The sequence below is a fragment of the Doryrhamphus excisus genome, linkage group LG7 (genome assembly GCF_037039965.1).
Source record: "Doryrhamphus excisus strain RoL-2023G ecotype Guam linkage group LG7, RoL_Dexc_Guam_v1.1, whole genome shotgun sequence".
Lineage (NCBI taxonomy): Eukaryota > Metazoa > Chordata > Actinopteri > Syngnathiformes > Syngnathidae > Doryrhamphus > Doryrhamphus excisus.
The window spans coordinates 16,456,017-16,479,374 of NC_136363.1; the positions used below are offsets into that span (position 1 = coordinate 16,456,017).

Here is a 23,358-nt window from a genome sequence, read left to right on the forward strand (position 1 = left end):
TTGGGTTGTTTAAAGTTCTCATTCCTTTTTTAGGCACCTACAGTAAAGTCTCGTTATATCGATATTGTCGGGAGTCGGAAAAAATATCGATATAACCGGACTGTCGATATATCCGATCCTGCGCCGAACTGCATTAAAAGTGGGCAATAATGCCCTCGACATTGTTCTATAGTATAGAACAATGTCGAGCAGCTTAAATCAATCTTTGCTTAAGGATTTCAATACCAAAAAAGAACACGGCGAACGGCTGCTTCCAGTCAACTTTATTTTTCACACTTCCACCACCAGAGCACAGCACACACACCGATTCCCGCACTTCCTGGTTCACAGGTCATGCTCAACCCGCCCCACATAGCTGGCCAAACACATGCCTGCAACAGAAGAACCAACTGCGTTCGTTGTGTATAGAATCTATACACACGAGAGAAACCACGAACGCCAGCATGTACATATGAAAAACAGTGATTATTGCAAGCGATAAAAAGATATCTGAATACAACACAATTAAATACATGTATTTGTACGCTTGGTCTTCGTTGGAATAGGTGTGTATGCTATGTCAGTTGGTTCTTCTGTTGCAGGCATGTGTTTGGCCAGCTATGTGGGGCGGGTTGAGCATGACCTGTGAACCAGGAAGTGCGGGAATCGGTGTGTGTGCTGTGCTCTGGTGGTGGAAGTGTGAAAAATAAAGTTGACTGGAAGCAGCCGTTCGCCGTGTTCTTTTTTGGTATTGAAATCCTTAAGCAAAGATTGATTTAAGCCGCTTTTGTATCGATATAAGCAGACCAAATTGGCTGGCGGGAGATGAAAAGGGCATCGTAGTAACCGGATTATCATAACAACCGGAACTAATTATATCATAAAAGACTAGAAATTTGCCGGGAAATGAAAATAGTATCGTAATAAGCAGTAATTCGTTATAACCGATATCGATATAACGAGACTTTACTGTATGTTAGTACTGCGTTGTTGTTTGGTCTGGAGACAGTGCCATGAGGAAAAGACAGGAAGACTGGAGGTAGCAGAGATGAGCATGCTGAGGTTCACATTGGGAGTGACCAGGATGGATAAGATCAGAAACGAGTACATCAGAGGGACATTACATGTTGGAGGCCTTGGAGATGAAGTCAGAGAGGCCAGACTGAGATAGTTCGGACATGTCCAGAGGAGAGATAGAGAATATATTGGTAGAAGGATGCTGCGTTTAGAACTGCCTGGTAGGAGGCGTAGAGGAGGACCAAAGAGGAGGTTTATGGATGTAGAGAAGTTGGTGTAAGAGAGACAGATCCAGACGATGGGGTTAGATGGAAGAGATTGATTTGCTGTGGCGACCCCTCAAGGGAAAAGCCAAAAGAGAAAGAAGAAGATGTTAGTACTGCATTATCACAGTCCCTTTTCAATGATGCAGGACTACTCATCAGTGATATTAGCATACCAAGTGATACAGTGAAGGTCTTTTGCTGTGTGTGAATGGGGGCGTCCACAAAGCTTGACTCTGAGTGGTGTTGCTTGTTTGAACGCTGCATTAGTCACATGTGGTGCCTGGCTGCTGCCATGGGAAAAAAAACTTGCAAGGGGAATTACATACTTGGCGTGTCTTTTAATATATTCCACATGTGGCATGAGTTTCAGCCATTACTCAAGGTCTGAACCTTAATGCAATGTTCTGTTCATGAGAAGTCGTCTGATGGACGCAGCATCTCTTCCTGACCCACTGTCAGATGACCGCGGGATGACTTCCAGTTTGTGCAAAATGCGAACTGACAATGAATCTTCTCCACTGCACAGACAGACAATGCCTTGTGGGAGGTGTGGAACAAATCGGGCCATCAAGGGAACCAGTGGAACCGGGCCGAGGTCCCGCTGAGGAAGCTGCGGAAATTTCAGGTGATATTCGAGGGCGTGCGCTGGTGGGACGTGAGCGGAGGCGCCGCGTTGGACGACCTGGAGTTCAAAGACTGCGCCCCCAGTGAGTGACGGGATGGTGAAGTCTTTCTGGCAACTTGAAGTCATCTTTGATTTATGGAAGGGTGTTTGCGCTCCTTCTCACAGGCAAAGTTCACAGTGAAAGTCTTTAAGAATGCAGCTGTCAGAGACGTGTTTTCATGTTCATGTTTCATGCTGCATGACCTTTCAAGAATGGATGCCATGTCTCTCTGAGACACACACACACACACACACACACACACACTGTCGATGGAAGGATGCTGAAAGCTCTTGTCTGCTTGTGTTCCTGCACTCTCCACTGCTCGCATCCTTTGGAGCGGAACGCAGGGAAGGCTTTGTTTCAGTAATGATGAGCAGATGTGTGTTGTTTTTTTTACTCTGTTAACGCTAAATTCATCCTCTGAATTTAAACTGTTCACCAGGAGAGATGTGCATAGCAGAGGAAGGACAGGAACGCAAATGCACACTTTACTAAAATTGTTTGAAAAAGAGATGAAGAACATGACTTTGTATGTCTGATTAGTCTTTCCCGCTGTGTGTCAGGTTCTGCAGAGCCAACCAGCTGTCCTGCAATCACAGACTTTGTGTGTCACAGCGGCTACTGCATCGAGTCCCACTTGGTGTGCGACGGCAAGGCCGACTGTGCCGACAAATCAGACGAGAACGACTGCGGTCAGTGTCAAAATACGACTTAAAGCTCCTTCATCTCAAACGTTCACCCACTTTTCTGCTTTTAGGCGACATCTTGGCCATGCCGGGAGCTTGTAATTTCGACATGGATAAAGACCAATGGGAGGAGACATGCCAGCTCTTACAGGACACGGACGACGACTTTGACTGGAGGATCCATGACGGCAGCGAGGCATCAGGGACTGGACCACCATCTGACCATAGTCCAGGTGATTCCCACGAGAGAGGATGTTGAACACACCCTAACAACACATGGCAACTTTCAGCTGGAAAAAGATCATCGTTAATCAGACCCTCAGGGATTTCATGAAGATGCCATCACGCAAATTCCACCAATCAAACCCATCCCCGTGGTGTACTTTAAAACCTATATTGCACATCTTTGTGTGCCATATTGGTAGGATACTTTTCTCAGTCTTTTTCTTGGTTGTTTGTGTATTGAGATGCGGGGTATGCTCTGGACTAGTCACTAGCCAATCGTAGGGCACATATAAACAAACATTTACAAAAACATTCACACCTTTGGAGAATTTAAGGTCTCCATGTGGGAGGAAGTTGGACAGAACACACACTCTCACAGAGAAAATGTGCACACCACACAGAGAGGTTCCAAAACAGATAGGGACCCACAATCTCCAGACTGTGAGGCCAACATCCTAACCACTAGTCCACCGTGGGGCCCTATTCTGCAAATTTTAATTTGTATTTTAAAATTACACAGAAGGAAAATCACAAGCATTTATTGCAACAATTTTGCACAATTTTATTGCAATAATTTTTTTTTTTTGGTAAAAACTCCTGTAAGATCCTGGGGGGACTGGTAAATTACTGTTGGTGTTCAAAAATATGCTCTGCAAATATAGTCGTCCCTCGCTACATTGCGGTTCGCACATTTACAAATTTAAAAAAAAATATGTATTAATAATTGATCGCTGTTTTGTGGTTGACTATGGCTCATTATTAGTAAAAAAAATATTGGGAGACAAGTCTACAGTATATAGTATTCTGGTCACTAGGTTCCATTGTTCCATTGATGATACATTACCATAAGAGCGCATGGTACAGTCAGCTATGGTATGTCTGATATTATACAATGAAACTGGTTCTCCACTCATTCGATGTGGAAGTGGTTCATTTTTGGCTTCTTACTTTGTCCTTTTCCCCACTGCGTTGGAAAATATTAAATTAAATTAAATTCAATTAAAGCTAACTAGTTAGCGACTAGAACTAGCAGCTTGCTATATGCAGTTGCTGTCCCTGCAGTGACCCTGTGGCCTGCACAATGTGGTGTAAACAAAGAATAACAGGGGGGTTAAGGTGACTATAGTGGTGTTATTTTATGTTTACAGGGCTCTAAAAATGTTACAAACCATAGCTTTTGTAGGATTTAACTACGAAAATGTTTCATTTATTAATATTGAATCCGACTTTGAAATTCAGTTATCGCGGTCGGGTCTGAGAACCAATTAACCGCAATAAACCAAGGATGACTGTAGACCAGATTAATCTTTTTGGGTTGGGTTACAAAGAACACTAAAGATGTTGATAACAAATGTATGCCTCAACACAATATATTCCAACACATTTGCGGCTGCATGGCGGACGAGCGTTTAGCGCGCAGGACTCATAGCTAGGAGACACAGGTTCAATTCCACCCTTGGCCATCTCTGTGTGGAGTTTGCATGTTCTCCCCGTGCATGCGTGGGTTTCTCTGGGGACTCCAGTTTCCTCCCACATTCCAAAAACATGCTAGGTTAATTGGCGACTCCAAATTGTCCATAGAATGTGAGTGTGAGTGGTTTTTTGTTTGTGCCCTGTGATTGGCTGGTGACCAGTCCAGGGTGTACCCGCCTCTCGTCCGAAGACAGGATAAGCGGTAGAAAATGAATGAATGATTGGAACATTTGCCACTTTGTGACATCTCCAAGTCAGATATTTTAGCCTGCAATAATCACAACAAAGCCTACAAAATGCTGGAGGGACTGATGAACATATTAGAAATTGAACCTGCTATAGGGCCATGTTACTTCAGTGTGTATATGTAAAAGGTGTATATGGATGATGTATGAAAGAAAAGACTTTGATGGTAACTGTAGATGTGAAAATGGAGATATCTTTATGACTGGATAAGCGAAAATGAAGCTGCTTGTTCAGCCCCCAGTATGGCGGTGGTGTGGTTTTAAAGGTTAGTGCCCCCTGTGAATGAGGAGTGGGTGTGTTTCGCAGCCACGCTCTGACCTGCCAGTTGATGTTATTGAACATGACATTGATAGATGATGCCACTGGGTCAGCCGATCAATAATGTTTTGAACAGGTCACATGCACTGTTAATGTTAAGAGAGCAGCATCCATGAAAGCGTGTCCTCCTTTAGTCCGAACAGCGTTGATTGCAAGCGATAGAACATTCTCTGGTAATATTCCTTCATAAATGCACTCTGCATTCTGCTGTGCTGCATTTATCTCCAAAGGTGGCGGGGGAAGCTTCCTGCACATTCATTCAGCCACTCAGAAAGAGGGCGACGTTGCCAAGGTGACGACCATGAGTCGCTTTCCAGCCAGTGTGGGCCTGTGTCACCTGCGCTTCTGGTTCTACATGCACGGCTCTGACAGGATGGGGACGCTGAAGGTGCCTAAGATTCCATAAATAATGCAGAGTGGTTTTATTCGGGCGCTTCTCCTGTCAGGTGATCCATCACGTTTCACTGCAAGCCTCCATTTTGAATCTTTGTAGCCTGCAGGGAAGAATGAAAGACAGTGGTGGAAAGTCAGCCATCAAAGCTTGTCAGCTTACAAGACACATCTTTTTATGTTTTTTTTAAACAGCAAACAATCAACAGCAAGTGTGCTAATTATGGCAACGCAAGTACAATAATACAATGATGGTAACTGCAATATGCTAAAGCTAGGTGTGCCTAATGCTGTGTATCAATAAAGACTATTGATACCTTGATAGCACTATCTGCTTTGCAGGTCTTCACCAAGGGACCCAGTGGAATGCCACTGTTGATGTGGGCGATGGCTGGAAATCAAGGCGAGGGCTGGACATACGCCAACGTCATCCTGTCCAACCCGGCGCCTTTTCAGGTGACCTTCCAGGCCGAAGTGGGCGGAGACATGTGGACCGACATCGCCCTGGATGACATCACCTATACAGCCGAGTGCACAACAGGAGGTAAAGGCTTTTTCATCAGCCTCCTCCATTTCCTCACCTCATCTTCTTCGCTTCCACCCCTGCAGGACCAGTGACCCCACAGCCCATCACATGCAGCGTGGAGCATTTCCAGTGTGTCTACTCGTTCCAGTGCATTCCCAAGAGCTGGCTCTGCGATGGGCAGTTGGACTGTTTGGACCAGTCTGATGAAGAAGGCTGCCCCACAGCGATACCCGGCACCCTCCCTCCTCAAGGAGGCTGTCCTGAAGGGCACTACCAGTGTTTGAACAACCTCTGCATCCCGGCCATACTGCGCTGTGATGGAGTGTCTGACTGTCCTGATGGCGAGGATGAGTACAGCTGCCGTAAGTGTCTGACTGCAGATTGGTGTCTTTTACAGGTGGTGCTCGGTTTGAGGCGGCGTTGCTAATAACAGTTTCCCACCACAATTAGTGGCTACATTCGGTTACTGATGCTGTAGAAAAAATGCTAAAGCTATTTACCATTGAGAGACGTCTTGAAGTAACCTCTTTTCTTGACGAACATCTGACTGTCTCTACTTCCGGATCGGATTCAAGATCAATTCCTATACCGTTTGTCAACTTCTATAAAATTAGCAGCACAAACCGAAAGTGTTTTATGCACGGAGGAGTGTGACCGACCACAACGGAGTGGGTGTGCCTGGAGGCAGGCCATGGTTGCCATGGGAACACATCAAAACAGACCATTTTCGCAGGAAGCAAGAAATCCAAAGAAATCCAGCTGAATAGGTGCAGATTCTGGAAGAACTGTAAAGCTGTGTGTACTGGTTATTGTGTGGAGTTGCTCTATAGGAGTTCACAACTCAATACAAATGGCCAGAAAATTAGCATAATAGACCTCCTTTAAGAGTTCATTCAGGTATCATTTAGGTATAAGTTCCGACTTACTCTAAAAGTCTACGTATATATGACATTTTTAACCCGAGGACCACCTGTACCAACTTTGACACACCATGCTAGGATATTCTGTGACTTTGGGTGGGCTATAGCGCCTTGACAGTTCTCCCTTGTGGTCCAGCCCTGCTGCAATGTGAGCTGGGAGAACTGCTGTGTGAAAGCTTGCCTGCTTGTCTTCCTCCACACAAGCGTTGTGACCACTATGCAGACTGTCTGCCTTTCCTCTCTGATGAGTCCAGCTGTGAAGGTAAAGCTGTGCCCCACAGCTCACTCTCATCAAAATATCAGTGCTAATAACAACATGCTGCACTTTGTTTTTATTTTTTTTCCTTTAGGAAACAAATCCTTCAGAAAATATGCATATAAGGCATTCAGAATACATCATTCATTCATTCATTCATTTTCTACCGCTTTTCCTCACGAGGGTCGCGGGGGATGCTGGAGCCTATCCCAGCTGTCTATGGGCGAGAGGCGGAGTACACCCTGGACTGGTCGCCAGCCAATCACAGGGCACATATAGACAAACAACCATTCACACTCACATTCACCTTCATTCATTCATACCTATGGACAATTTGGAGTGGCCAATTAACCTAGCATGTTTTTGGAATGTGGGAGGAAATCGGAGTACCCGGAGAAAACCCATGCATGCACGGGGAGAACATGCAAACTCCACACAGAGAGATGGCCGAGGGTGGGATTGAACTTGGGTCTCCTAGCTGTGAGGTCTGCGCGCTATCCACTCGACCCCCCTTGCAGCCCTCAGAAAATGTTATTTATTTTATATTAATTAAAATGATCACCACAAAAAGAACCACAAAAACGCACTCCTACTTGGAGCTACACTTGTGGGGCACTGGTAGACAGAGCTGCTGTATCCGAGGTGAGGGGTCTGCAGAGCGGGCAGCTTGGCTAACTGTGTACCGGTCGAAGCCTTCAAAGAGAGCCTTCCTCTGCTTTGGACTGGACAGCGCCACAAGTCTCTGACTGGCTATGCAGGTTCTGGCCGCTCGGGACACAGGCCAGCACACTGGACGCCCATCCTCGTGTTTAGGGTGTTCACGTTTGGGGGCTTTATGATGAAAATATCACAAAAAAATCACTTGGTATGGTACACCCTGGACTGGTGGCCAGCCAATCACAGGTCACATATAGACAAACAACCATTCACACTCACATTCATACCTATGGACAATTTGGAGTCGCCAATTAACCTAGCATGTTTTTGGAATGTGGGAGGAAACCGGAGTACCCGGAGAAAACCCATGCATGCACGGGGAGAACATGCAAACTCCACACAGAGATGGCAAGGGTGGAATTGAACCCTGTCTCCTCGCTGTGAGGTCTGCGCGCTAACCACTAGACCTCCGTGCCCAGAATACATCATATATAGTAAAATATCTGATCTGTTTATCATGTGTCTCTAAGAGGCATGGCCTGGGAAGTGATGTCAACTAGCTGTTGACTAATGACTGTGTTTAACTGAGAGTTAGCATGGTTAGAAGCTTGTTAAAAAAGGGGATTGAATGCAGCAGGGGCATTCCAGTCATATTCTACAATGGTCACCAAGTGTCAATAACATGACATTTGATAGCCACCGCAGGAAGTACGCTGTCAATGCTAATGTATGAGTCTAACTTATTTGTCTTTTTTCTGTCTACTATTTTGGGTTATATCAGTGTAAAGGTGACTGTAGGGATGTTATTTCATGTCTAGAGAGCAGTATAGAAAATGAATGAATGAAATAAGGAATCCTACCTTGCGGAAATTCATTTTGGTTGGGTGGAGAACCGATAAACAACGGATTGCCGTAATCTGTTGTCCTGTAGGCCACTGTATTGTTTTGCAAAATAGAGTGCCCGAACAAAGCACCCTGTGCTGTGCTGACTCACTAGCCGTGCATTTTTTAATTGCGCGACTGCCAAATAACCTGCCATGGGGCAAGAAATAATTGCGTGTGCCAGCACTTTTATAACACACCCTTGAATTCAACCTCATCAGATATACAGGAAGTCCCGATCAACAATAAGTTCCATCCATTTGTCTTTTATAATTAATTATAAATCCCTTGAATTCTTACTCGCTTGTATCCACAACAGTGGCTTTACGATGAGGAGCCCTGCGGTGATTGTTCCTACTGCTTATTCACCACAGTGATGGATGTGACTTTTTAATAAACATGCTAATGCTGCATGCGCTGCGTATCCTTGACAACATAAATGCATGAACATATTGGCAGCTTGTTATTTTTGAGAAGGTGAGCAGAAAAAGGAGGCGGATGAATATGCACTAATAATATTCCCTTCGTGAATGTTGTCACTTTGCAGAATGTCCTCCACTGTACTGCCTGGATCGTGGCTCATGTCGAGTCGAGACACATGGACCTGTTTGCATGTAAGCTGCACACACACATACACATTAGCTAGCTTTGTGACACGTCTGGTGAAGCATGTCGCCGTCTCCAGGCTTCTTGCCTTCATTTGTCCTGCAGTATCTCTCAGGAATGATGGGTCTATATTTCACAGCAGCCCCTGATTTACCCCTTCATGTGACCGTGCCTTCTCAGTGTTTCGTGATGCAGTGAATAGATGTGAAATGTGCACTTTTCAACTGGAGTGTCACGTGAGTGCAAATGAAAAGATGCACTCTTTCTTGTGGTCCTTACTCGATGACATCCCCATTTATTCCTCCTCCCGACGTTCCTCAAAGCAATGCCACTGCCAGTACAGCGGGTCTGTTCCAGGTCGGAGGCCCACCACCATGGCCACACACATGACAGCCCGCTTTGGATGCTAAACACTTTGTTGTGTGTCTTCCCTGAGGGATGTGTTCCGCGTTAGAAGGTCAGGGAAGCTGATATTGAACAGATGTTGACTTGGATTAGAAGAACGCTCGCTCCACAAACTATTTGCAGCTCGTCTCTGCTTTTTAGCGGCACTGTCCAGCTGTTGGAGTTGTGTAAGATGTTTACCTCCACCAAGGACAGGCTTTGTTTGTTTGTGTGCAAATTCTTGTATCTGCTTTTTAAATCCATCAACCTGGATTCTACCAAGGATACTCCCTTTAGGAATCATCCACACATGCCTGAAAAGGTATCTTTACTTTCACCATATTTGGACATAAGTCATTCTGTAGGTGAAACAACGTTTAATCCAGATCTAATCCACATTTGGCAAGTGAGAGCAGATCTGGTTTGAAATGTGAAATGCAAAGGGTCCTTCCAATGCTGCAGGTGTTTCCCGGGCTGGACCGGCAACCGATGCCATGTGCGAGAGAAGCCACTTGTCTCCACGCCGACGCCCTCCGAGCTTGAGGACACACAGCTAGGTAACGTCTCCCACACTCAAGTGCCAATCCACTTTTCTGCGTGACCTGCATCCTCGTCAGATGCGGTGTATGCGGGTATCGCCGTGGGAATGCTGCTTCTGATATCCGGAATGGCGGTCTGCATCCTGGCTCTGTGCAGGAAGCGATGCCGCGTGTTGTAAGCTGTGATGAGGATGATGGTTATGATGATGATGATGAAGATGATGAGCTGCTTTTTGTTGCTTCCTGCACAGGAAACGGGACCAGACGGACTACAGAATGATGGATCAGCCCGCCTTTGACTGGAGGGCAGAGGTTAGCTCACACAAACTAATTAGCTAATTAGCACATTTGACTTCCATGGATCAATGCATCTGACGTCTACACCAACACAGACATCATTCTAGATATTTTCTTACATTTTCAAACATATCTTTTTGTCCTTTTCGGAAAGTTCCGCTTCAATGTTTATGACTTGTCATAGATCTTTTATGTTTTATTATCTATTATGTACTTAAACCCTATTTAACAACACAGCAATAAAATACATAATAAATATGTGACAATAGAGTTAAACGTACAGCTCATTTCTGTCTCTGCTCTGTTTTTTTGGCAAGGCAAGCTAGGAAGCCGGCACACACTTTACCCAGAGGTTACCCGGCACACACTTTACCCAGAGGTTACCCAGCATACCATTCATTCATTTTCTACCGCTTATCCTCAGGGTTAACTTCTAGGGGTGCTGGAGCCTATTCCAACTATCTTCGGGCGAGAGGTGGGGTACACCCTGGACTGGTCGCCAGCCAATCACAGGACACATATAGACAAACAACCATTCACACTCACATTCATACGGACAATTTGGAGTCACCAATTAACCTTGCATGTTTTTGGAATGTGGGAGGAAACTGGAGTCCCCGGAGAAAACCCATGCATGCACAGGGAGAACACGCAAACTCCACACAGAGATGGCAGAGGGTGGGATTGAACTCTCCTAGCTGTGAGGTCTGTGCACTAACCACTCGACTGCCACCCAAACAATACCAAACAATCAAAAACTTTCATCTTACAAGGAATACTAAACTCATCACACAACAACTTGACACTCAAAACCTATACCTGTGAAATATATAAATATTTACCAATACATGTTTAAAATGGATAAATCACAACTCAGTTTTCCCATAATGAGTAACGCATTCATTGAGGCACTGCAATGACGTCAGCCTCCCTCTGGCTACGGGTTCCTCTGGTGGATAGAAGAAGAATTGCAGCACCATCCATGCATTTATTTTCTATGTTGCTTGTCCCCCAATGAATATTTGTGTTGGTACATGTTTGTATATTAATTCTGTATATCTTTTGAGCATTAGGTCGTTGTGTGATGAGTTTAGTGTTCCTTGTTTTAGTGTTTTCTTGAAGGCTGGGCAGTTCTCACAGTTTTTAACATGAGCTGGTAGTGCGTTCCATGACTGATAGAAACAACCATTATTGTGTTCGCATTTATTTCAATGCCCGCATAACTGTGTGGTGCGGTTACATTGTGTGTATCAAATGTGTATTGGGTTGCACCGTGAGTGAGGTGCATACAACATACAGCGATGGAAAAAGTCATGATGAGTGTTCCGCCTGATGATGCTCCTGATGATGATGGTTTCACGATGAGCAATTAGGGATGCAACATTTGAGTGTAATTGCGAGGCATTAAGCCTGATTAAAATGAAATTATTTCTTTCTCCTCAGCTCCCGTCTGGGGATAAAAGGAGGGGCCGCCACACAGCCAGGCACTTTAATGAGGTCGGGGGGCTCTCGATCAGCGTGTACCCTTGGACGAAGGAGGCGGAGGTACTCTGCCTTTTTGCCCTCTTCTGGAATTATGTGTGCACAAGTCAAGGAGCGTGCTGTACATGTGGTCTTCCTCACTCAGCAGAGCTCTTCCTGGAGAGACGCCAAGCTGTCCTTTGCCAACCCACTCTACGGTCACCCCCAGCACTGCACCAGCTCCCACACTTAAAGGAAAGACACTGTGTGTGTGGACATACTATGTATGCACACAAACTCACATATGGACGTGATGCAACTAGCAAGAAGAGCTCAGAGTTTCTTGAGGCAATAGTTTTGTTTTTACATGCTGAAGCTCCAGCTCTCACACTCATTGGTAGCAGGACAATGAAAATAAAAGCCATTACAACAAAAAATAATAATCTGAGCTGACCACTTGTTGCTAGGCGGAATTGGTGATCACTGCTCTGCATTATATATCAAATACAAAATAGTGGGTTACTGCCAGTGTTTCCCATAGCTCACCCTCACTCATAAACACATTATAATGGATCTATATGGCATCGCAACTTGGAACACACCTCATAGGCTTATGGTCTGCCAGAGAATAAGAAGATGTAGTAGGAGGGATGAGTTTTTTTGCGCATGCCCTTCTAAACTAGCATCGGGCGATGCTGTTGTGTGTATTCCAAAGCATTTGTTTTGCTTTTCATGTTTTTTTGCAAAAACTTTTTGTCTCCCACAGCGCCCATAAAAATTACACGCACATGCGTCATGGCCACTTATTCAAAATTATCCAAATTACGCAGTCCTGTGGGAAACTGAGTAGACCACATAAAGCAAAGTGCTGACTCAGCAGCGACGTAGCCAACGTAGAAGTTGTTTATCCGTTGGCTGACATAGTGTTATTATAGGCATAATGTCCATTTCTTATTTATTGTGTTTACATACTATGTCTTAGAGTTGATCAGCACTTTTTTCTATTTGCAATGGTCAGATGTCCTGCACACGCTAGCTCACCTAAAAAAAGACAGAGTCAGCAGGTTAGCCTGCATTGGATGGTGAAGGGAAGCAAACAGTGAAACAATCTTGGCTTTATGCAGTGTTAGCACGTTAGCATGCATTGTCCATCTCTGGTAGCTTCGCTGTCCATGCTGCTGAATAGCCAGCGCTAGCTCTTTGTGGAGTTTTTGTGTTGTCAGCCAGCTGCCAGTCATTGTTGTCATGGAGATGCACCTAAAGTCACCTCTCCCGCTAGCGTAGCTCACCCATAGCTCACTTATTTAGCCCCTTTCTAGGGTGAGGTCAAGGTAAGACATGGCTACAGCTCTGACGCCCCCTGTTGGTCACAATTTTAAGTCCACCTTGGGTAATACGGGGTGTCCAAAGTGCGTCCCGGGGCCATGTGTGGCACACAGCTTCTTTTTTATTGCCGCTTGTGGTGTATTTTAGAACTACAATTAAAATGCATTTTTTTAGTACGCAACATTCTCAGAAAAACAACCCAGCACTAACTAATGTTTCATTAATGGCGGGGGGGGATGTGTGTCGCTTTGCAAGTAGCAGACAGACGAAGATCCCATGAGAGTGAAGGTCACTCTCATGTGGAAAACATTAGCAGCTGCTACATTTAGTGCATTTTGGACACAAGGTCCACTTAGAATGGTTCATGTTTGCTACTAAAAGCACCCCTTCATTGCGTTTCCATGACTGAGTTCCCACAGCCAGCTAGCGTCTTAATTGGACCTAACCTGGCATCCAAGTTCTCCTCCCTGGCAAGCGAGAGGAAAACACACAATGATGTCATCACGACACACACCCGGCCTGCTTACAAAACTGACAGTGTCAATGCCGACAGATGGAGTGAGTGCTTCGCACATCACAGCATATCATAGCAATGCCATTACGGCTTTAATGTGTTTTGCAGAATCGTAGACTCTACAGGTGACATTTGTACATACTTACAGTAAGTATAAGTATAATTCAGAAAATAAAATAATCATATTTAAAATATGTAATGATGCAAAAACATAAAATGGAGAAATTGTTTGTATTTATGAAGTTGCTACAAGTAAACTATAGCTAACAAAGCTACAGTGTCAATAGACTTACAGTTTACACACAGCATCCACAAAGGAGCGACCTGATTGGCTGTCGGGCGCGGTGACGTCACAGACGCACTGCCTTTTCTGCAGGCGCGCAACATTGGAGCTCTCACACGCACAGGGCGGCGTGCACGGAACTTTTGCTGTGGTCACATCTCATATTTGTTTGATATTTCTTCTTCGCTTGGGTTGCTAAAATCAGCCTTCTGTCCGCTGGACGGCAAAAGGACAGCACGTCTTTCGGACATGGCGCTGGACAAGAGACTGGACCTGCTGCTCGGACTTGTCCTGTTTGTGCAGTGTGTGCACGACGCGGGAGCCCAGCTCGCAGACTGGACCGGTAAGAAGACCTGATACTAACATTCTGCACTTTTCCGTTGCTCACCTCAAATAACTAGATTTAAAGACACATCAATTTTGCTTTACTTATTTATAGCTGTATTTAATTTATATTTACATTTAATTTATATTCATATTTAATCATAAGACATAAACGTATGTAATATAATGTAGGAAACATTTTGGAGTGGTTGTCATGTGACAGTCATGTGACCATCCCACGGTTACTGTTTCCCCAAAATGGCGTTTAGTGTTGTCAGGTAAGCTAGCTTGTTTTGTTTTTATTGCAATGAAAGCTCATTTTAAACCCATTTAACAAATGCAATGCGTTAGTTGGGTGTAAAATAGTACAATTGAACACTTCTTGCCACATTTCTGGATAAGAAAATATTGCTATAGGGCTGTTTTGCAACAGAAAGGTTGACGTGACGTTTTTGTCACAATAGCAAAAATGCTATTAAGACACTTAATTAATGTCACGCTTTTAATGAATATGTTCTGTGTTCATTTAGAAGTACATTTGTGTCAGGAGTATATTGAGCATGAACAATGTAACATATAAGTAACATCACACAATTTATAGTATTTTACAAAAAATATCACCCTTCTTCTATGTCTTCTATGTCTTCCATTGTTGGAATTGAAATGGATGGTTATGGTTTAATTGAATGATTTATACTTGTGTTTTAATCTTCCACAAAATTATTTAAAAGCACATATTGCCAAACTTTTTGCTGTAGTAAGAAGATGAGGTCACTGATGAGTTGAGCATTGTGGTCCTACTCTTCACAGATGTGAAGCTATTGAACATAAATGTTACAGAAGTGTACTTATTTACAATTATTATCATAGAAATTCCCACAAATTATTTAAAAGCACATTTTTGCCAAACTCTTTACTGTACTAAGAAGAGGAGAAGGTCACTGATGTGTGTGGTGAGTTTTGTTGTCCTATTCTTCACAGACATGAAGCTATTGAACATTCATGTTACAGAATCTTGAATATTATTTTAGAAATTCCCCAAAATTATTATAAAGCACAATTATAAAAATAATCAAAATAGCAAAACAACCAATCACGTCATCTAGCGACTTCTTGTACAACCAGCACCTACTTTTTTACCGAGGAGTTTGCAACATTGAATTAGTGTAATAATACCAAAGATGAAGAAACCATTTGTAGACGGCCCCTGCACTGCTGACTCGCTGCCGGCTTGTCATAGAGATCAGTTTCAGTCGGACGGCATTGGAGATGGCTCCTTTTGATCAAAGCTAGGTTGTGTGTGTCGCCACGGTTGGAAAGAGGTATGATTTGCTATGTAACAACCATTTCATGAAGACATAAAAGTACAAAGTCCTCATGAAAATGTGTTATGACTAAGTGTGGTGTAGTAACATGAAGCTCTATTATTGCTTTTTTAACCACCAAGTGTAATCTTCATTGATTCAAGTAATGTTTCTGCTCTTCTACATGTGTAACCTGCACCCTTTGTGTGCTTTGTGTGCCACAGCACACCTTCACTACAAGATGCTGCTGTTCATTCATCCAAATGCTGTAAACACACGTTTGGTTTGCTGCTTTGACACTTGACTCTGTCAACATGTGGACATGTCCTCAATGGTCCTTTTGTGTGGGACAATGTTTGATGGACTATGGTGTAGACCAGGGCCATGTTGTTTTATGAATGAATGACTGAATGAATACAAGACACTTTCAACATCTTTCATGCATGATGTTTGTGGTTGCATCTTCTACTTCGTTATGTGTACATTTGAGCTTGTACTGGATGATGCATGTGCACATTATGGATCTATTATGATGGTAGAGGAATATTACCTGTATCACTTAGGTGAAATTTAACATATAAATGTAATGATTGGATGACTTATTTTGCTATTTGCACATTGAAGTGCTTGTGGTTTGACTTCTGTATTTTTTGTTATTATTGGCAGTACTTTGGACCTAACAGGTAAAACAGCTAGTAAACACTAACACCATCAAAGCATGATATTATATCGTAGCGTCACATCATAATGCGATATAGCATTATCATGTATCATAGTAGGCCAGAATGATGACACCATAGTCTGGTGTCATAGTGCGATATATAGCATGACATCAGCGTGATATCATAGCATGATACTAAAGCACGATATCATAGCTTGATATCATTATAGTGTGATATCTTAGCGTGATATCGTAGTATGACATAATAATGTGATATTATGGAGTGATATACTGTATATTATAGCGTGATATCAGAATGATAACAGTGTGATATACAGTATATTGACATCATAGCGTGATGACAAAGTGCGACATCGCCGCGTGACATCATAACATATAGTGATATCATGTGATCTCATAGTGTGCCATCATAGCGTAGTGGCCCCGTAGAAATATTTAAAAAAAATCTTCACCCTGGTGGAAGTTGAATGAGTGTTATAAGGTGTATGGTACCCCAACAACTGTACCAAAACTCATATGGCACTCACACATCGTTTCCAAGCGTAAGAGGCTGTTAAAGATTCCAAAGTCTACCTCTCAGTGGAAAGTTTAGTGGTGCACATCTGGCTGGAATTACACAACATCCTGCAAGCCTTTTTCTTTTTTTATGCTGAGATACTCGGCAGTGGCACACAAAATTGGGTCAGGTTTTTGGAGATAATTTGTGCCTGAATGGAAAACGAGATGTTCGCTGGATGTTGTGATAGCAAGGAGCAAGACGATGTTCTTCATGTTCATCCTCATCCATTACGGTGGCTTGCTTCTTCCTTGCTGAAAGGGTCCACCATAAGTGGATGACGGGGGCGGGTTGCATTAAGAGCGGGGGAGGGGCCATACGTCCCAAAAGCCAGCGGGGTGGTCGCCCAATACTGCCATGCAACAGCAGCACCAGGCGGGCGCATTAGTCACGGCTGGCCCTTGATGCTCCGCTCCACGCCCAACGCCCTGTGGGAAGAAGCTCAGACGAGCTTTAGAGCTCAGGAGTGGCGCTGGGCTTGAATAGGCTGCCCAGACAAAGCCAAGAGGCCACTGGTTCATGAAAGCATCATTGTCTTCTGCTGGAATGTCTTTAGAGCTGCAGCCTGGTGATGGAGAAGATGACAAGCACTTCCCGCCCCTCATAAACAACTTTTCCCCCCCTCCAGTGATTGGAAAGCGGTCATGCTGATACATCATCAGATGGAGAGGAATAGCAGACAGCTGAGGAACACGCCCAAAGAGATGACACCACTGTGGAATGTCATGCGCTGTGAAGGAAACAAATACACCTACACAACCCAAAGATGAACAACACACACCTTGTGTTATCTCACAAACGCACTGGAAGGTCATGTCCAATCGAACGTAACCTGAGATAGAGTTGATGCTCCTGTAGAAGCTCAGGAGAACTTTCACACACACTTGCATGTACGTACGCAGGCATGTAGCAGCATGCCGCCAGTCGCTTTGTCGACTCAGCGGCCTCCTGCTGGCTTCAGGATATGAAGGTCTTATCGTCTTTCAGCTTCATGGCAACAAGGCATGCAGCACTTTGTTCCTAGGGTTGCAACTCCCTGAAAATGAAATGAGGGATAGCATGTTGGCCAGGAACCATCTTTTTATGTGGTTATTTGACTCAAACCCGAATTAATTAGATACATGTGTTGGAGTAATAGGAATACATGGGAAACTAATTGTTCAATAATGATTAATTATAATATTATATATAACAAAATTAAAAGAATAAAATAAATAAATTTTCAATTGAATTTAATAGAATTTCGTCTTTAACTTCATGTAATAAAATTGACTTAAATGGGACCTATTATGCTCATTTTTTGACCCTTTGTATTGTTGAGTTGTGAGAAAGAATGGAAAGATGGAGGTGGTCATCCCTTTTTTTTATACTAAGAATGGAAAAATGGCCATGTCGTCCTCCTGTGTCATTTTTCCAAGAGAAGATGAACATGGTGGTCCCCTCGAGTGTATTTTATGGGAAACAATGGAAAGCTGTACATGGTTGTCCTTTCATGTCTTTTTTCTAAGAGAAATAATGGAAAGATGGCTATGGTCCTCACCTTGTGTCCTTTCTCTAAGACAATGCAACATTGCAGCAAGATGAGTGATGAAGGTTGAACATCTGTGAGCTTTTGCTCTTCATCGCTCCCAGAGGACTCCACTAGAGTGGATTGGCTTTTGTGGACGAGCGCGTGTCTCCTAAATGGGCAACAACGTTGTTTATCACCTTTGTTTATGATCAGGCAGCCTGGCAGCAAAGCCAAGTAACGTGTTGAACAAAAAGCTGCAAAGACAACAACCTTTTTTTTCTCCGGCCCACAAACCCGACTGGTGCGATTGCTCCTCCACTGTTACATCTGGGCTGCACACATGCACTTTCACTTTTTGTGTGTGGATGTGGGGGTGGTGAGGTGGATGGGGCCTCGGCAACTTAATATGGCATATAATTTCATATATTACTAATGTCTTTTAATATTGTTTTCTTTGATGGACAGGTTATTCTGACAGCAACATCTCCCACCCCCACCCTGATGATTGTTATTATTTAGAGCCGTCACATGCACATTCATCGTGTTAAAGCAGCCTGCATGAAAATGAAGGATGTTCTTTCTTTGTGATGAATAACTTCTTTGCGGTCGTTAGAGGATAATGAAATGCTAATTGACTTCAATTTCAAGGTCTTTTTGTCCATGCTATAGCGAGCTGTTTAATAATGAATATGTTATTGGGAGCGTTTCAGGATGTGAAGCCATAGTTATTGATGGAACGTGTAGCCTCCTCTGACCCCAACATGAATTAGGATGCCATCGACGTACTCGGCACTTTTAAAGGCGATGTGTTTCATCTGTCATTTTACAGTAAATTGATTTGTCAGTGTGAAATCACTTCCTGTCATGTGACACTTGAACTTCACGCTGTGTTAGCTGACTGACTGCCGCTTGTCCAAATGTCCTCTGGCACGTCTTCTTGTCCTGACATGTTTGAATGCTGACAGGCAGGTAATGAAAGGTGGCCCACCTTAGCGTCACACTTGGTGCCGCCGGTATTGACTGCCTTTTTTTTTAAGCCACTCCGAGACCTTCAAGTTGATTTCATCCCATTAGTAGTACATGCAGTACATGAATAGTATAATGAAATGTACTCTTTGAGCTTTTGGAGAAGAAACCACTTGCTATCGTTTGCCTTTTATGGTCTTTTCTGGCCCCTGCAAAAGAACGGAATGAACGGAACAACAGATGGGAATACCTTATGGGACTGCACATCTGTCCTGAAGAAAATAACAGCTTGGCCTTGCAAACAGGACAATGGACAAAGGGAGCAATACCGAGAGACAACCATGGAGGAACTAGAACTTGGGTCCTCAGTGGGAAGAGCTGGAGAACACCAGCGATGCTGCGAAGGCACATAAAGGCGCATGTTTACTATCTCGTTCCAAACATAAACCACAGTGGCTTGATTGACAAGTCATGATGTGTTCCACTCCTGCAATGTGTGGGCCACACAGAAAGCTTTTTTCACCAACGCCATCTGCCTTGATGCAAGTGGACTGTAACAAAGTGAAAATAAATTCAGCTAATCCTTGCTTTTATCCATGCTTGAAGATATACGTGAAAGGGTTAATGATGTGTACACCTAGGTTGAAAAGGTCATAGTTCACGTTGCCCCTGTGATTGCTAAGATGGATGGATGTGTTGTTAGCATGTTCCATGTAAATTGCTATCATTGATTTGTGTTGTTAGCATGTGCCATGTCCATGCTATCTTAGATGTGTTATTAGCATGTGCCATGTCGATGTAATCAAGATGTGTGTTGTTTGCATGTGTCATGTAGATGATATCATGGACATGTGTTGTTAGCATGTGGCATGTAGATGATATCATAGACATGTGCAGTTAGCATGTGTCATGTAGATGCTATCATAGACGTGTGCTGTTAGCATGTGCCACTAGATGCAATCATAAACATGTGTTGTTAGCATGTGCCATGTACTAGATGCTATCATAGACGTGTTTTGTGAGCATGTGTCATGTAGATGCTATTATAGACGTGTGTTGTTAGCATGTGCCATGTAGATGATATCAGACATGTGCAGTTAGCATGTGCCATGTGGATGCTCTCATAGACGTGTGTTGTTAGCATGTGCCATGTAGATGCTATCATAAACATGTGTTGTTAGCATGTGCCATGTACTAGATGGTATCACAGACATGTGCTGTTAGCATGTGCTATGTAGATGCTATCATAGATGTGTTGGTAGCATGTGCCATGTAGATGTTATCATCGACGTGTGTCAGTCAGGCTAATTGTGTGTGTTTTTATCCGTTCATGTCTTTTGTTGCTTTTCCTGGTGTGATGGGAATCTTTATTTGGGCTTTTGTTGGTCAAGCCTTTGCCTTGTGCAGCTGTGGATTTATTCTTTCCTGATTGGTTTTATGATAAATAAGAGGCTGACTTAACTATGCTGCAGGGACCCCTTCTTCAGCACAAGGTCAAAGAATAAATTCTCTGCTTTACATTCTTTTCATGCTAACTTTCAGTAACGTGCTGTGATGTGTTCAATGGAATATGAAGAGAAGAGAATGCACCAATAGTCATACTGATGTTTCAAGATGTTAGCGTTAGATTATTAGTCCTTCATTTTCTGACTTATGTACATAAGTTATGACTTATGTAGTACGAGGAAAAGCGGTAGAAAATGAATGAATGGCTGAATGTACATTTATTCATTTTATTCATTCATTTTCTACCACTTGTCCTCATGAGGGTCGCGGGGGATGCTGAAGCCTATCTCACCTGTCCACCCTGGACTGGTCGCCAGCCAATCACAGGGCACATATAGACACACTCACTTTCATACCTATGGACAATTTGGAGTCGCCAATTAACCTAGCATGTTTTTGGAATGTGGGAGGAAACCGGAGTGCCCGGAGAAAACCCACGCATGCACTGGGAGAACATGCAAACTCCACACAGAGATGGCCAAAGGTGGAATTGAACTCGGGTCTCCTTGCTGTGAGGCCTGCGTCCTAACCACTCGTCCGCTGTGCAGCCTATTCATTTAATTTTATGTTTTATATAGCAGATGACAACATGTTAAAGGAACTACAGTTCCACTGATACTTAGCTTGTTGAACTCTGATTAAAAAAAGAAAACACCTGCCAAGTGACAAGAGACAGGTGACACTGTGTAATTTCTGGTAGTTGACTATGCTGCACACCGACATACACACGCACACAAACACACTGCGCATGTGTAAGTGTGTACCCCCAATGTAACTGTAGAGAACGGATGAAATTATGGTCAGCTACACACGCTTGTGCGTGATTGTACGCCCCATAAATGTAAATGCAGGTGAAAGACTACAATCCAAGCTATGAAATATGAGGTTGAAAGTGATCACTGTGTGACAAGCGCTGCATCAAGTCTTATCTTTTCATCTTTGTGCTGCTTGGATGTGTTCTGATTAGTCAACTGTAGCGTTCTACAGCAAATCCATCAATCCCGATGGAGGACAGAAACACAGCTTTTTTCTCACATGTTTGAATGTCGTGCAGTGCGCGAGACATGTTAGAGCAGGTTTGCGTCGTAAAGGCGGTGCAGCAGATTGATTAGAGGGAACGATGGTCCAGCACACAACTTAGTGTCTGCTCAGAAGATGTTTTTCATCGCATCCCTCACTTATTGCTGTGGGACAAGTCTGTACAGAACCTACAAGCACTTGTTTTGCATTTCTCCAGTGCTGATGTACTGCATGGACACCAACAGGTTGTTCTGTGCTATGGCTCCTCCTCATCCTTTTCCTCTTCCATTAAAGCTCTCCGGGCAGCATCCCATTCACTTCCTTCATAGTGCTGTCACTATTCGCTCTAAAAATATCTCTCTGCGAAGCCTCCAAATGCCACCTCCTCTTTCTTTACACCGGCTGTCTTTCGACTCGGGGCCCCCCGAGTTTGATCAATGGAAGCCCAGAGAAGAAGAACATGGGGGGCGGCCAACATTTTGGGGGGCAATGGGTGCTGATGGCTGACTGCCCGGAGGCTCAGCCTGAAAGGAGCAAAGCAGGAGCATGGAGAAAAGACATTGCACATCTTCCTACCTAGCATGAGGACAAGTGGACGTTTTGAAAACACTTACAGTCAATAAAGGATGCATCTTTATTCCTCATCACAAAGGTACCTGATTACGTGTACTTATCGATCATTAAGGCTCTGTTCACACATTTTACAGTATAATTAAGATTTTTTCAAATGTGACCCAGTCACAAATCATCATCCTTAGTCTTCATCCTAAATCTTCACCCTTAGTGTTCATCCTTAGTCTTCATTTTAAGTGGTCATCCTTACACGTCATCATCCTAAATGTTATATTCTCATTTTTACTTCTCATTCCATCCATTTTCTATGCCGCTTGTCCTCAGTAGGAGCCTATCCCAGGTGACCTTGGTACACCCTGGACTGGTGGCCAGCTAATCACAGGGCACATGAGGACAAACAACCATACGTGGGAGGAAACCGGAATACCCGGAAAAAACATTGGGAGAACATGCAAACTCCACACAGAGATGCCCAAACTGAGATTTGAACCCTTATCTCCTGACTGTGTGGCCAACATGCTAACCCCACTGTGGCCCTTCATGCTCAGTCTTCATCATGAGTCCTCATCCTTAGTCTTCATCTTCAGTGTTAATTTTAAGTCATCATCCATAGACTTTATTGTAGGTCTTCATCCATAGCCTTCGTCCTCAATCTCTGTCTTTTAGTACTCTCTCCAGGAACATAAAAAGAGTTTGGGATTGGAGTCAAGCAGGATCAATGTTCCTCTATGAATAGTTTGATCCTCTTCATGATCACCGAAAGAGGACTGGCCGCGGAGAAAAAGGGGGGATAAACATTTGAGCAGAAGCTCATTTGCATTCTGGTACGGTGTTTCCTAGGCTGTTTGTCACTGTGCATTAAAGACTCCGTGTGGACATGTCCAGTTGGTCGTCCTGTGTCCTTGTCAGTCGATCACCAGCACAGACATGTTAGCTTGCTACTTGAAGCATCCTGGTTATTTCAAGTTCACTGGTTTCAACGATGAGAGTGAAAGTTGTGA

The 23,358-nt window shown here is 43.7% G+C and overlaps 2 protein-coding genes across 3 annotated transcripts in view; both read left to right on the plus strand.

Moving 5' to 3' along the window:
* Nucleotides 1–12,879, plus strand: part of malrd1 (MAM and LDL receptor class A domain containing 1) — a 29,638-nt gene extending 16,759 nt beyond the window's left edge. Inside the window, exons 21-33 of the mRNA XM_058060274.2 lie at nt 1,789–1,969; nt 2,491–2,619; nt 2,685–2,846; nt 5,106–5,263; nt 5,608–5,809; nt 5,875–6,153; nt 6,848–6,973; nt 9,054–9,120; nt 9,959–10,053; nt 10,114–10,210; nt 10,287–10,347; nt 11,776–11,877; nt 11,960–12,879. Of these exons, the coding sequence (XP_057916257.2) occupies nt 1,789–1,969; nt 2,491–2,619; nt 2,685–2,846; nt 5,106–5,263; nt 5,608–5,809; nt 5,875–6,153; nt 6,848–6,973; nt 9,054–9,120; nt 9,959–10,053; nt 10,114–10,210; nt 10,287–10,347; nt 11,776–11,877; nt 11,960–12,046 (1,746 nt within the window). The 3' untranslated portion in view covers nt 12,047–12,879. The remainder of the gene's footprint in view (nt 1–1,788; nt 1,970–2,490; nt 2,620–2,684; nt 2,847–5,105; nt 5,264–5,607; nt 5,810–5,874; nt 6,154–6,847; nt 6,974–9,053; nt 9,121–9,958; nt 10,054–10,113; nt 10,211–10,286; nt 10,348–11,775; nt 11,878–11,959) is intronic.
* A 1,164-nt stretch (nt 12,880–14,043) lies between these two features.
* The window catches only part of plxdc2b (plexin domain containing 2b), a 34,221-nt gene continuing 24,906 nt past the window's right edge, over nt 14,044–23,358 (plus strand). Inside the window, exon 1 of one of the 2 annotated variants that reach the window (XM_058060439.2) lies at nt 14,044–14,259. In XM_058060439.2, coding sequence (XP_057916422.2) covers nt 14,166–14,259 — 94 coding nt within the window. In that variant the 5' untranslated portion in view covers nt 14,044–14,165. Of the gene's footprint in view, nt 14,260–14,468; nt 14,519–23,358 lie in introns of those variants that run through there. The other variant, XM_058060440.2, reaches the window with a different exon arrangement.